At 47.3% G+C, this 13,062-nt stretch overlaps 1 protein-coding gene across 3 annotated transcripts in view; it reads left to right on the top strand.

Annotated features, from left to right (window-relative positions):
- The window catches only part of AURKA (aurora kinase A), a 114,525-nt gene that overhangs the window by 49,089 nt on the left and 52,374 nt on the right, over nucleotides 1–13,062 (top strand). For all 3 annotated transcript variants that reach the window (XM_063959028.1, XM_063959027.1, XM_063959029.1), the window contains 3 exons: nucleotides 2,221–2,287; nucleotides 3,335–3,526; nucleotides 3,987–4,125. In XM_063959028.1, the coding sequence (XP_063815098.1) occupies nucleotides 2,221–2,287; nucleotides 3,335–3,526; nucleotides 3,987–4,125 (398 nt within the window). The remainder of the gene's footprint in view (nucleotides 1–2,220; nucleotides 2,288–3,334; nucleotides 3,527–3,986; nucleotides 4,126–13,062) is intronic.

Here is a 13,062-nt window from a genome sequence, read left to right on the forward strand (position 1 = left end):
GTAAAAGCCCATTCCACAAGGAAGGTGGGCTCATCTTGGGCGGCTGCCCGAGGGGTCTCGGCTTTACAACTTTGCCGAGCAGCTACTTGGTCAGGGGCAAACACGTTTGCTAAATTCTACAAATTTGATACCCTGGCTGAGGAGGACCTGGAGTTCTCTCATTCGGTGCTGCAGAGTCATCCGCACTCTCCCGCCCGTTTGGGAGCTTTGGTATAATCCCCATGGTCCTTACGGAGTTCCCAGCATCCACTAGGACGTCGGAGAAAATAAGAATTTACTTACCGATAATTCTATTTCTCATAGTCCGTAGTGGATGCTGGGCGCCCATCCCAAGTGCGGATTGTCTGCAATACTTGTATATAGTTATTGTTACAAACAAAGCGGGTTGTTTATTGTTGGAAGCCATCTTTTCAGAGGCTCCTACGGTTATCATACTGTTAACTGGGTTCAGATCACGAGTTGTACGGTGTGATTGGTGTGGCTGGTATGAGTCTTACCCGGGATTCAAGATCCTTCCTTATTATGTACGCTCGTCCGGGCACAGTATCTTAACTGAGGCTTGGAGGAGGGTCATAGGGGGAGGAGCCAGTGCACACCAGCTAGTCTAAAGCTTTTACTTTTTGTGCCCAGTCTCCTGCGGAGCCGCTATTCCCCATGGTCCTTACGGAGTTCCCAGCATCCACTACGGACTATGAGAAATAGAATTATCGGTAAGTAAATTCTTATTTTTCTTTCAAAGAGAATTGGCCTCTATTCCTGAAGTACAGACCTTTGTGAAGGGAGTGCTGCATATTCAGCCTCCCTTTGTGCCTCCGGTGGCGCCTTGGGATCTTAACGTGGTGTTACGTTTCCTCAAGTCACCTTGGTTTGAACCACTCAAAACTGTGGAGTTGAAATACCTCACGTGGAAAGTGGTCATGTTGTTGGCGTTGGCTTCGGCAAGACGTGTTTCCGAATTAGCGGCTTTATCACATAAAAGCCCATACTTGGTTTTTCACGTGGATAGGGCAGAGTTGAGGACTCGCCCTCACTTTCTGCCAAAAGTGGTCTCAGCTTTTCATGTGAACCAACCTATTGTCGTGCCTGTGGCTACACGGGATTTGGAGGATTCCGAGTCCCTGGATGTAGTCAGGGCTTTGAAGATTTGTGACCAGAACGGCTAGAATCAGGAAGACTGAAGCTTTGTTCGTTCTGTATACGGCCAAAAAGGTTGGCGCTCCTGCTTCAAAGCAGACTATTGCTCGCTGGATCTGTAACACGATTCAGCAGGCGCATTCTACGGCAGGATTGCCGTTACCGAAATCGGTTAAGGCCCACTCCACTAGGAAAGTGGGCTCTTCTTGAGCAGCAGCTCGATGGGTCTCTGCATTACAGTTGTGCCGAGCAGCTACTTGGTCGGGGACAAACACCTTTGCAAAGTTCTATAAGTTTGATACCCTGGCTGAGGAGAACCTCCTGTTTGCTCAATCGGTGCTGCAGAGTCATCCGCACTCTCCCGTCCGTTTGGGAGCTTTGGTATAATCCCCATGGTCCTTACGGAGTCCCAGCATCCTCAAGGACGTTAGAGAGAATAAGATTTTACTTACCGGTAAATCTATTTCTCGTAGTCCGTAGAGGATGCTGGGCGCCCGTCCCAAGTGCGGACTTCTTCTGCAAGACTTGTATATAGTTATTGCTTACATAAGGGTTATGTTATAGTTTTTCGGTGGAACCATGGCTATGTTGTTCATACTGTTAACTGGGTAAGTTTATCACAAGTTATACGGTGTAATTGGTGTGGCTGGTATGGATCTCGCCCTTAGATTTACAAAAATCCTTCCTCGTACTGTCCATCTCCTCTGGGCACAGTTTCCCTAACTGAGGTCTGGAGGAGGAGCATAGAGGGAGGAGCCAGTGTACACCCAGAGTCCAAAGCTTTCTTAAAGTGCCCTATCTCCTGCAGAGCCAGTTTATTCCCCATGGTCCTTACGGAGTCCCAGCATCCTCTACGGACTACGAGAAATAGATTTACCGGTAAGTAAAATCTTATTTTTGCGTGCATGATTAAATACAGCTGGGCAGGGTGGTGATTCCCTGCTGTGTCATTTCAGAAGTACATCATGCTTTAAGGCCACTGATTCCAGAGCCTGTACAATACTCGTACCTATACTGTTGTCTTTAGTCCCATTGTGTGTAAACCCCATCCCATCCCATCTTGATGTGTGATTTCATATATAACAGAAAAGAAAATCAATGCAGATCAGGGCAAGACTCAAGCTGCTGCTCCTGCCAAGGGAGAAGGTAAAAGGTCAGTAGGCAAAATTTACAGTTAATTTTATATATTAACATTCTGTTTGTACTACATATTGTGGTACATATAAGCTTTATTACATTTATCATAGGGGCCTTCCTGAAAGGAAGGTAAACTGTTCAAACTATATGGCAGAGGTTCTCAAACGCGGTCCTTAAGGCACCCCAACTGTCGTGGTTTAGGTATATCCATGGCTTTGCTCAGATGGTTAAATCAAATCGACTGAGGTGCTAATTAGTATCCTGTGGCTAAGCATGGTTAAACTTAAAACCATGGACCGTTGGGGTGCTTTTTAGGATTGTCTGAGAACCTCTGCTATATGGTCTGTGTTAAATATTTATGTAATAAAGTGTCTTAGTACAAGTAGTTTCTTCACAGGAAAAAACATAATGCCTTTTACATTTTTGATCCAAAACAATTATCTAGATCTGGGATTTTCAAGTACCACCAAGTCATGTTTTGTGGATTTATGCACAGGTGATTTAATCTGTTTTGCTTGGTCAGTAATTATCCCACCTGCTTCCACACACAAATCCTGAAAGTATGATCTATAGGGAAAACTTGAGGGTTGAAAACATCTGATCTGTTAAGCAAATGTTTACTTGAGGATACAGTACCTCTATTGAAAGTGTTCATGGGCCCACAATAACTGTGCGCATTGCAGCTCCTATGAAACAGTGTACACAGTCTGTAATGCACCAGAGGTTCCAAACATGGTCCTCAAGGCATCCCAATGGTCCAGGTTTTAAGTTCATCCATGCTTGGCCACAGGTGACTTATTAGCACCTCAGTCAATTTGATTTATGTATCTTTGCCAAGCCATGGATATACCTAAAACCTGGATTGTTGGGTGCATGAGGACTGGATATTCAGTACCTCTTCTCTAGCCAATGCTGGTGAACCTAGTATGTTTATAGATTAAGCCTATATACAGTCGTGTAGCTATTGAACTTGAGGTATCTTGTAATTTGTGTCACTGGCAAAAAACTTCTGGCAATGTTTTTTAAATTCTTTTGTGGACTCATAGCATTAATATTTCCACAGGAAGCAATGGTGTCTGGATGACTTTGAGATTGGTCGCCCTTTAGGGAAAGGAAAGTTTGGTAATGTTTACCTGGCCCGGGAGAAGGAGAGTAAATTCATCCTGGCACTAAAGGTTCTCTTTAAATCTCAGCTGGAGAAGGGAGGTGTGGAGCATCAATTGCGGAGGGAAGTAGAAATTCAGTCCCACTTAAGGTGAGATTACTAATGTACTGGTTACTCTTATTGCTCTTAGACTTTGGATGCCTGAGCTGTACTATAACTGGTGCATCCAACTTTATTCTCTATACATCAGAATACTGTATAAATGGTTTATAGAAGGTATTTCCATTCTTGGATATCTCAGACCTTTGATTTGGCAATATGTACAATCCATTTCAAGCCAATATACTGATGTCAATCTCTATAAAATATGATCTGTAGTAAGATCAATTTGGCCAGAGTCTTAAGAGTAAGGGACCTCTGGTGGATGATGCATCAGGGAACATAGCTAGGACATAAATTGACCACCATTTTAATATTTGATAGAATCTGGGTTTCTATGGCACAAACTGGGCTTGAGGTAACTAGAAGGCATGTGGTTATGTCCAAATTTACTATAATGGCTTATGGAAACTGTTTTTTTATTAGACTAGCAATATTTTCCTTGTTGTAGACATCCAAACATTCTCAGACTATATGGCTATTTCCATGATGCCACCAGAGTCTACCTCATCCTGGACTATGCTCCCCGGGGAGAGCTCTACCGAGAACTTCAGAGGTGCTCAAGGTTTGATGACCAGAGGTCTGCTACTGTAAGTAAAAATGTTACTTAAGATACTCAGTCATATTTTTTTTAAAATAAATTGTATGTATGTCTGGGACATGATAATGCAGCTGTCTCCAAGGTTCTTAAATACCACCTCATGTTATAGGCTGACAGTAGTTTAAAAAGTGCTGTGCCAGAGAAATGTATGTTGGATACATGCAAGAGGGCAGAAATACAACAATCGCATCTCATTTGACAATTTATCAAACTTTGGAGAAAGTACCAACCAATTGTCTTCTGTGTTCAGAAAATAGCAGTTGGGAGCTGAGTGGTTGGTACTTTCTTCTAAGTTTGATGCATCTCTCCCCATGGGCCGCAAAGCTGTTGGGTCTTCCTGCTGGGCAATACAGCAGCAGTATATGAATTGCCATATAGCTCGGTGTAGCTTGAAGCTGAAACATCACTGGGCTAAAACTCTGGCAGAACAAAGTTTAAAAATGAAACAAAAAAACCTTCAGTAAAGATCTTTATTGCCGGTGGCATTAATCCGTACTGTAGGATTGCTGGACAGGAACGTGGCCTGCCTCCATAGTATTAAACCTTTTGTAGACTATTCTAGGGACCCACTGGTAGTCGGATGCCCTGCTGGTGCCATGTTTCCAGTGTAAATCTACTCTGTATTTACTTCCAGGTCTTAATCCTCCACTAAGTGGCAGGTCTGATGGCTTTTGTTTTTGAATTCATGGAACTTGCCCTATGGAAGGCCTTCCAATTCCTTGTTTTAGCAGCAATGGCTATTCCCATCCCAGAACAGCCAATTTCTTCCTTGTCCAGAAAAGGGCCGTTCTTTTAAAATCAATTGAGGATTTCAATTTCAAAATGGGTTAAACATAGCATTGTTGTGGTCGGCTATCAATGGCATGGAACAGGATTTCAATGTGTACAGGGATTTTGAGGATATGTGCTTTCCTATTCCATTTTAGGATGATTTTTCTTTCTATCCCTTATTAGAGAACATTCTGAGAATAATCCTAATAGTTATTTTGGTGGTTTTGTTAATAAAATATTGAAGTACACAAGCATCCAGTGGGATATAGAGGATGTGGACATTGAGCTATTTACAACATATTCTTACCCCTGCACTCCATACCCTGTGTACCCCATTGCAATTGATCAATAGGATTTAGTGTAAGTACTGATATCCATTATTTTCTTCCCTTCAAGTTAATAATTTTAATTTCTCTTGCGTCCTAGAGGGTGCTGGGGTCCATATTAGTACCATGGGGTATAGATGGGTACACCAGAGCACTCTAAGACTTTAATAGTGTGCGCTGGCTCCTCCCTCTATGCCCCTCCTACCAGACTTAGTTTAGAAAATGTGCCCGGAGGAGCCGGTCACAGCTAGGGGAGCTTCTTGAGCTTCTTAGTGGGTGTTTCTTTTTTTTAAAGACAAGTTAGGCACAGGGAGGCTGCTGGCAACGGCCTCCCTGCTTCGTGGGACTGGGGTGGGGGGGGGGGGGGGGGGGGACACTGAGCTCCTGAGGGTGATGATCGTTAGCCCCCGAGGCGACCACTCACTCTTGCAGCATGCTGCCACCCCCTAACAGAGCCAGAAGATCGTGGTGGTGAGTGTGGCACCGGTGACCTGACAATCGGGAAGCTGGTGTAAATGGCGGCATCAGGGTTCGGAGTGCAGTACTAACACTGTGCTCCGGAAGGCTCAGCGGCAGGTGCGGTGCTCTGAGGGGTGCCCTGGGCCAGCGACGATACACTTATCACTGGTCCCACAGGCTAGCAGGGACTCCAGTTGCACTGCTAGCGCCATTACCTCAGGCCAGTATAAAGATTTAAATTGTGCGGGAAGACGCGCCATGTTCAGGTGGCGGAGCTTCTCCCCAAAGCGGACTCAGCAGCTCTCCAGCGCCATTTTCTCCCTGCAGATCCACATGCTGAGACGTTGACAGGCAGCGCTGTCCCTCCACGACTCCAGTTATCCTGTGCGGTACCAGGGGGTGGTAGAAGGGGGGAGCGGCTGTATAGTACTGTGTAGCTCTATTAAGGGTACACACACAGAGCCAGGCAGGTATTTTATACCTGCCTACTGGGACGCTGTGTGTGCTGGCTCCAAGCTCTGTGTTTCTCTGAAGGTACTTAGGGGGAAACTGTCTGACATTTTTCCTGTGTGTGTGTGTGTGTGTGTGTGTGTGTGTGTGTGTGCGCATAATTCTCACATAACCATGTCCAGGGACTCTGTCTTGTGTGGCAGAATATGTATCCTCTCCAGTGGAATCCATTCCATGTACACAGGAATGTAATATTTTGTCTCAGCCTTCCGACTCAGAACCACAGTGGGTAGCTTCTATTAAGGGAATGAGATCCCAGATTTCTACTAGGATTGCGCATTATGAGACTGAATCACAGATTTCTCTGACGTCCTAAGTGGATGCTGGGGACTCCGTCAGGACCATGGGGATTAGCGGCTCCGCAGGAGACAGGGCACAAAACTAAAGCTTTAGGATCAGGTGGTGTGTACTGGCTCCTCCCCCTATGACCCTCCTCCAAGCCTCAGTTAGGTTTTTGTGCCCGTCCGAGCAGGGTGCAATCTAGGTGGCTCTCTTAAGGAGCTGCTTAGAAAAAGTTTTTAGGTTTTTTATTTTCAGTGAGTCCTGCTGGCAACAGGCTCACTGCATCGAGGGACTTAGGGGAGAGAAGTTCAACTCACCTGCGTGCAGGATGGATTGGCTTCTTAGGCTACTGGACACCATTAGCTCCAGAGGGAGTCGGAACACAGGTCTCACCCTGGGGTTCGTCCCGGAGCCGCGCCGCCGACCCCCCTTGCAGATGCTGAAGATTGAAGGTCCAGAAACCGGCGGCAGAAGGCTCTTCAGTCTTCTTGAAGGTAGCGCACAGCACTGCAGCTGTGCGCCATTGTTTGTCACACACTTCTCACCAACGGTCACGGAGGGTGCAGGGCGCTGCTGGGGGCGCCCTGGGCAGCAATGTAAATACCTTTTTATGGCTAAAAAATACATCACATATAGCCCTTGAGGCTATATGGATGTATTTAACCCCTGCCAGATATTACAAACTACGGGAGAAAAGCCCGCCGGAATAGGGGGCGGGTCTTATTCTCCTCAGCACACAGCGCCATTTTCCTGCTCAGCTCCGCTGTGAGGAAGGCTCCCAGGACTCTCCCCTGCACTGCACTACAGAAACAGGGTAAAACAGAGAGGGGGGGGGGCACTTTTTTTGGCGATATTTTATATATTTAAGCTGCTATAAGGATACAACACTTATATAAGGTTGTTCCCATATATATTATAGCGCTTGGGTGTGTGCTGGCAAACTCTCCCTCTGTCTCCCCAAAGGGCTAGTGGGGTCCTGTCTTCGATAAGAGCATTCCCTGTGTGTCTGCTGTGTGTCGGTACGTGTGTGTCGACATGTATGAGGACGATGTTGGTGTGGAGGCAGAGCAATTGCCGGTAATGGTGATGTCACCCCCCAGGGGGTCGACACCGGAATGGATGGCTTTGTTTATGGAATTACGTGATAATGTCAGCACATTACAAAAATCAGTTGACGACATGAGACGGCCGGAAAACCAGTTGGTACCTGCCCAGGCGTCTCAGACACCGTCAGGGGCTGTAAAACGCCCTTTACCTCAGTCGGTCGACACAGACCCAGACACGGACACTGAATCTAGTGTCGACGGTGAAGAAACAAACGTATTTTCAAGTAGAGCCACACGTTATATGATCACGGCAATGAAGGAGGCTTTGCATATCTCTGATACTGCAAGTACCACAAAAAGGGGTATTATGTGGGGGGTGAAAAAACTACCTGTAGTTTCTCTATCGTCCTAAGTGGATGCTGGGGTTCCTGAAAGGACCATGGGGAATAGCGGCTCCGCAGGAGACAGGGCACAAAAAAGTAAAGCTTTACTAGGTCAGGTGGTGTGCACTGGCTCCTCCCCCTATGACCCTCCTCCAGACTCCAGTTAGATTTTGTGCCCGAACGAGAAGGGTGCAATCTAGGTGGCTCTCCTAAAGAGCTGCTTAGAGAAAGTTTAGTTTAGGTTTTTTTCTTTACAGTGAGTCCTGCTGGCAACAGGATCACTGCAACGTGGGACTTAGGGGGAAAGTAGTAAACTCACCTGCATGCAGAGTGGATTTGCTGCTTGGCTACTGGACACCATTAGCTCCAGAGGGATCGAACACAGGCCCAGCCGTGGAGTCCGGTCCCGGAGCCGCGCCGCCGACCCCCTTGCAGATGCTGAAGCGTGAAGAGGTCCGGAAACCGGCGGCTGAAGACTCCTCAGTCTTCATAAGGTAGCGCACAGCACTGCAGCTGTGCGCCATTTTCCTCTCAGCACACTTCACTGGGCAGTCACTGAGGGTGCAGAGCGCTGGGGGGGGGCGCTCTGAGAGGCAAATATAAACCTTATACAAGGCTAAAAATACCTCACATATAGCCCATAGGGGCTATATGGAGATATTTAACCCCTGCCTGACTGGAAAAATAGCGGGAGAAGAACCCGCCGAAAAAGGGGCGGGGCCTATCTCCTCAGCACACGGCGCCATTTTCTGTCACAGCTCCGCTGGTCAGAACGGCTCCCAGGTCTCTCCCCTGCACTGCACTACAGAAACAGGGTAAAACAGAGAGGGGGGGCACATTAATGGCTATATATATATATATTAAAGCAGCTATAAGGGAGCACTTAATATAAGGATATCCCTTGTATATATAGCGCTTTGTGGTGTGTGCTGGCAGACTCTCCCTCTGTCTCCCCAAAAGGGCTAGTGGGTCCTGTCTTCATTAGAGCATTCCCTGTGAGTTTGCGGTGTGTGTCGTTACGTGGTGTCGACATCTATGAGGACGATATTGGTGTGGAGGCGGAGCAATTGCCAAATATGCAGATGTCACCCCCCAGGGGGTCGACACCAGAATGGATGCCTTTATTTGTGGAATTACGTGATGGTTTATCTTCCCTTAAACAGTCAGTTGAGGACATGAGGCGGCCGGACAATCAATTAATGCCTGTCCAGGCGCCTCAAACACCGTCAGGGGCTGTAAAACGCCCTTTGCCTCAGTCGGTCGACACAGACCCAGACACGGGCACTGATTCCAGTGACGACGGTAGAAATTCAAACGTATTTTCCAGTAGGGCCACACGTTATATGATTTTGGCAATGAAGGAGACGTTACATTTAGCTGATACTACAGATACCGTAAAACAGGGTATTATGTATGGTGTGAAAAAACTACAAACAGTTTTTCCTGAATCAGAAGAATTAAATGACGTGTGTGATGAAGCGTGGGTTGCTCCTGATAAAAAGTTGATAATTTCAAAAAAGTTATTGGCATTATACCCTTTCCCGCCAGAGGTTAGGGCGCGCTGGGAAACACCCCCTAAGGTGGACAAGGCGCTCACACGCTTATCCAAACAAGTGGCGTTACCCTCTCCTGAGACGGCCGCACTTAAGGATCCATCAGATAGAAAGATGGAAGTTATTCAAAAGAATATATACACACATGCAGGTGTTATACTACGACCAGCTATAGCAACTGCCTGGATGTGCAGTGCTGGAGTAGTTTGGTCAGAATCCCTGATTGAAAATATTGATACCCTAGATAGGGACAATGTTTTACTGTCGTTAGAACAAATAAAGGATGCATTTATCTATATGCGTGATGCACAGAGGGATATTTGCACACTGGCATCTCGGGTGAGTGCTATGTCCATTTCAGCCAGAAGAGCCTTATGGACACGACAGTGGACAGGCGATGCGGATTCAAAACGTCACATGGAGGTTTTGCCGTATAAAGGGGAGGAGTTATTTGGAGTTGGTCTATCAGACTTGGTGGCCACGGCTACTGCCGGGAAATCCACTTTTTTACCTCAAGTCACTCCCCAACAGAGAAAGGCACCGACCTTTCAACCGCAGCCTTTTCGCTCCTACAAAAATAAGAGAGCAAAGGGCTTGTCGTACCTGCCACGAGGCAGAGGAAGAGGGAAGAGACACCAACAGGCAGCTCCTTCCCAGGAACAGAAGCCCTCCCCGGCTCCTGCAAAAACCTCAGCATGACGCTGGGGCCTCTCAAGCGGACTCGGGGACAGTGGGGGGCCGTCTCAAAAATTACAGCGCGCAGTGGGCTCACTCGCAGGTAGACCCCTGGATCCTGCAGATAATATCTCAGGGGTACAGGTTGGAATTAGAGACGGATCCTCCTCATCGTTTCCTGAAGTCTGCCTTACCAACCGTCTCTTCCGAAAGGGAGAGGGTGTTGGAAGCCATTCACAAGCTGTACGCTCAGCAGGTGATAGTCAAAGTACCCCTATTACAACAAGGAAAGGGGTATTATTCCACTCTATTTGTGGTACCGAAGCCGGATGGCTCGGTAAGGCCTATTCTAAATCTGAAGTCCTTGAACCTCTACATAAAAAAGTTCAAGTTCAAGATGGAGTCACTCAGAGCAGTGATAGCGAACCTGGAAGAAGGGGACTTTATGGTATCCTTGGACATCAAGGATGCGTATCTACACGTTCCGATTTACCCCGCACACCAGGGGTACCTCAGGTTCATTGTTCAAAACTGTCACTATCAGTTTCAGACGCTGCCGTTCGGATTGTCCACGGCGCCTCGGGTCTTTACCAAGGTAATGGCCGAGATGATGATTCTTCTTCGAAGAAAAGGCGTATTAGTTATCCCATACTTGAACGATCTCCTAATAAGGGCAAGGTCCAGAGAACAGCTGGAGACAGCTTTAGCACTATCTCAAGAGGTGCTAAGACAACACGGGTGGATTCTGAATATTCCAAAATCCCATTTAATCCCGACAACTCGTCTGCTGTTCCTAGGAATGATTCTGGACACGGTTCAGAAAAAGGTTTTCCTTCCAGAGGAAAAAGCCAAGGAGTTATCCGATCTGGTCAGGAACCTCCTAAAACCAGGAAAAGTGTCAGTACATCAATGCACAAGAGTCCTGGGAAAAATGGTGGCTTCTTACGAAGCAATTCCATTCGGCAGATTCCATGCAAGAATATTCCAAAGGGATCTGTTGGACAAATGGTCAGGGTCGCATCTGCAGATGCACCTGCGAATAACCCTGTCACCAAAGACAAGGGTGTCACTTCTGTGGTGGTTGCAGAAGGCTCACCTATTAGAAGGCCGCAGATTCGGCATTCAGGATTGGATCCTGGTGACCACGGACGCCAGCCTGAGAGGCTGGGGAGCAGTCACACAAGGAAGAAACTTCCAGGGAGTATGGACGAGTCTGGAAAAGTCTCTTCACATAAACATTCTGGAACTAAGAGCAATCTACAATGCTCTAAGCCAGGCGGAACTTCTCCTGCAAGGAAAGCCGGTGTTGATTCAGTCGGACAACATCACGGCGGTCGCCCATGTAAACAGGCAGGGCGGCACAAGAAGCAGGAGTGCAATGGCAGAAGCTGCCAAGATTCTTCGCTGGGCGGAGAATCACGTGATAGCACTGTCAGCAGTGTTCATCCCGGGCGTGGACAACTGGGAAGCAGACTTCCTCAGCAGACACGATCTTCATCCGGGAGAGTGGGGTCTACATCCAGAAGTCTTCAACATGTTAATAGACCGTTGGGAAAGACCAATTGTAGACATGATGGCGTCTCGCCTCAACAAGAAACTGGACAAATATTGCGCCAGGTCAAGAGATCCACAGGCAATAGCTGTGGACGCACTGGTAACTCCTTGGGTGTACCAGTCAGTGTATGTGTTTCCTCCTCTGCCGCTCATACCAAAGGTATTGAAGATCATACGGCAAAGAAGAGTAAGAACAATACTAGTGGTTCCGGATTGGCCGAGAAGGACTTGGTATCCGGAACTTCAAGAGATGCTCACGGACGAACCGTGGCCTCTACCTCTGAGAAGGGACCTGCTACAGCAGGGTCCCTGTCTTTTTCAAGACTTACCGCGGCTGCGTTTGACGGCATGGCGGTTGAACGCCAGATCCTAAAAGGGAAAGGCATTCCAGAAGAAGTCATTCCTACCTTGATTAAGGCACGGAAGGAAGTCACCGTGAAACATTATCACCGCATTTGGCGAAAATATGTAGCGTGGTGCGAGGATCGGAGGGTTCCGACGGAGGAATTCCAACTGGGTCGTTTCCTACATTTCCTGCAATCAGGATTATCTATGGGTCTCAAATTGGGATCCATTAAGGTTCAAATTTCGGCCCTGTCAATATTCTTCCAAAAAGAATTGGCCTCTGTCCCTGAGGTCCAGACTTTTGTCAAGGGAGTACTGCATATACAGCCTCCTGTGGTGCCTCCGGTGGCACCGTGGGATCTAAATGTAGTTTTAGATTTCCTCAAATCCCATTGGTTTGAACCATTGAAAAAGGTGGATTTGAAATATCTCACATTGAAAGTGACTATGTTACTAGCCCTGGCCTCTGCCAGGAGAGTATCTGAATTGGCGGCTTTATCTTATAAAAGTCCTTATCTAATCTTCCATTCGGATAGGGCAGAACTGCGGACTCGTCCGCATTTTCTCCCTAAAGTGGTATCAGCATTTCATCTGAACCAACCTATTGTGGTGCCTGCGGCCACTAGCGACTTGGAGGACTCCAAGTTGTTGGACGTTGTCAGAGCCTTAAAAATATACATTGCAAGGACGGCTGGAGTCAGAAAATCTGACTCGCTGTTTATATTGTATGCACCCAACAAGTTGGGCGCACCTGCTTCTAAGCAGTCGATTGCTCGTTGGATTTGTAACACAATTCAACTTGCACATTCTGTGGCAGGCCTGCCACAGCCTTAAACTGTAAAAGCCCACTCCACAAGGAAGGTGGGCTCATCTTGGGCGGCTGCCCGAGGGGTCTCGGCATTACAACTCTGCCGAGCAGCTACGTGGTCGGGGGAGAACACGTTTGTAAAATTTTACAAATTTGATACCCTGGCAAAGGAGGACCTGGAGTTCTCTCATTCGGTGCTGCAGAGTCATCCGCA

This window comes from Pseudophryne corroboree, chromosome 3, assembly GCF_028390025.1.
Source record: "Pseudophryne corroboree isolate aPseCor3 chromosome 3, aPseCor3.hap2, whole genome shotgun sequence".
NCBI lineage: Eukaryota > Metazoa > Chordata > Amphibia > Anura > Myobatrachidae > Pseudophryne > Pseudophryne corroboree.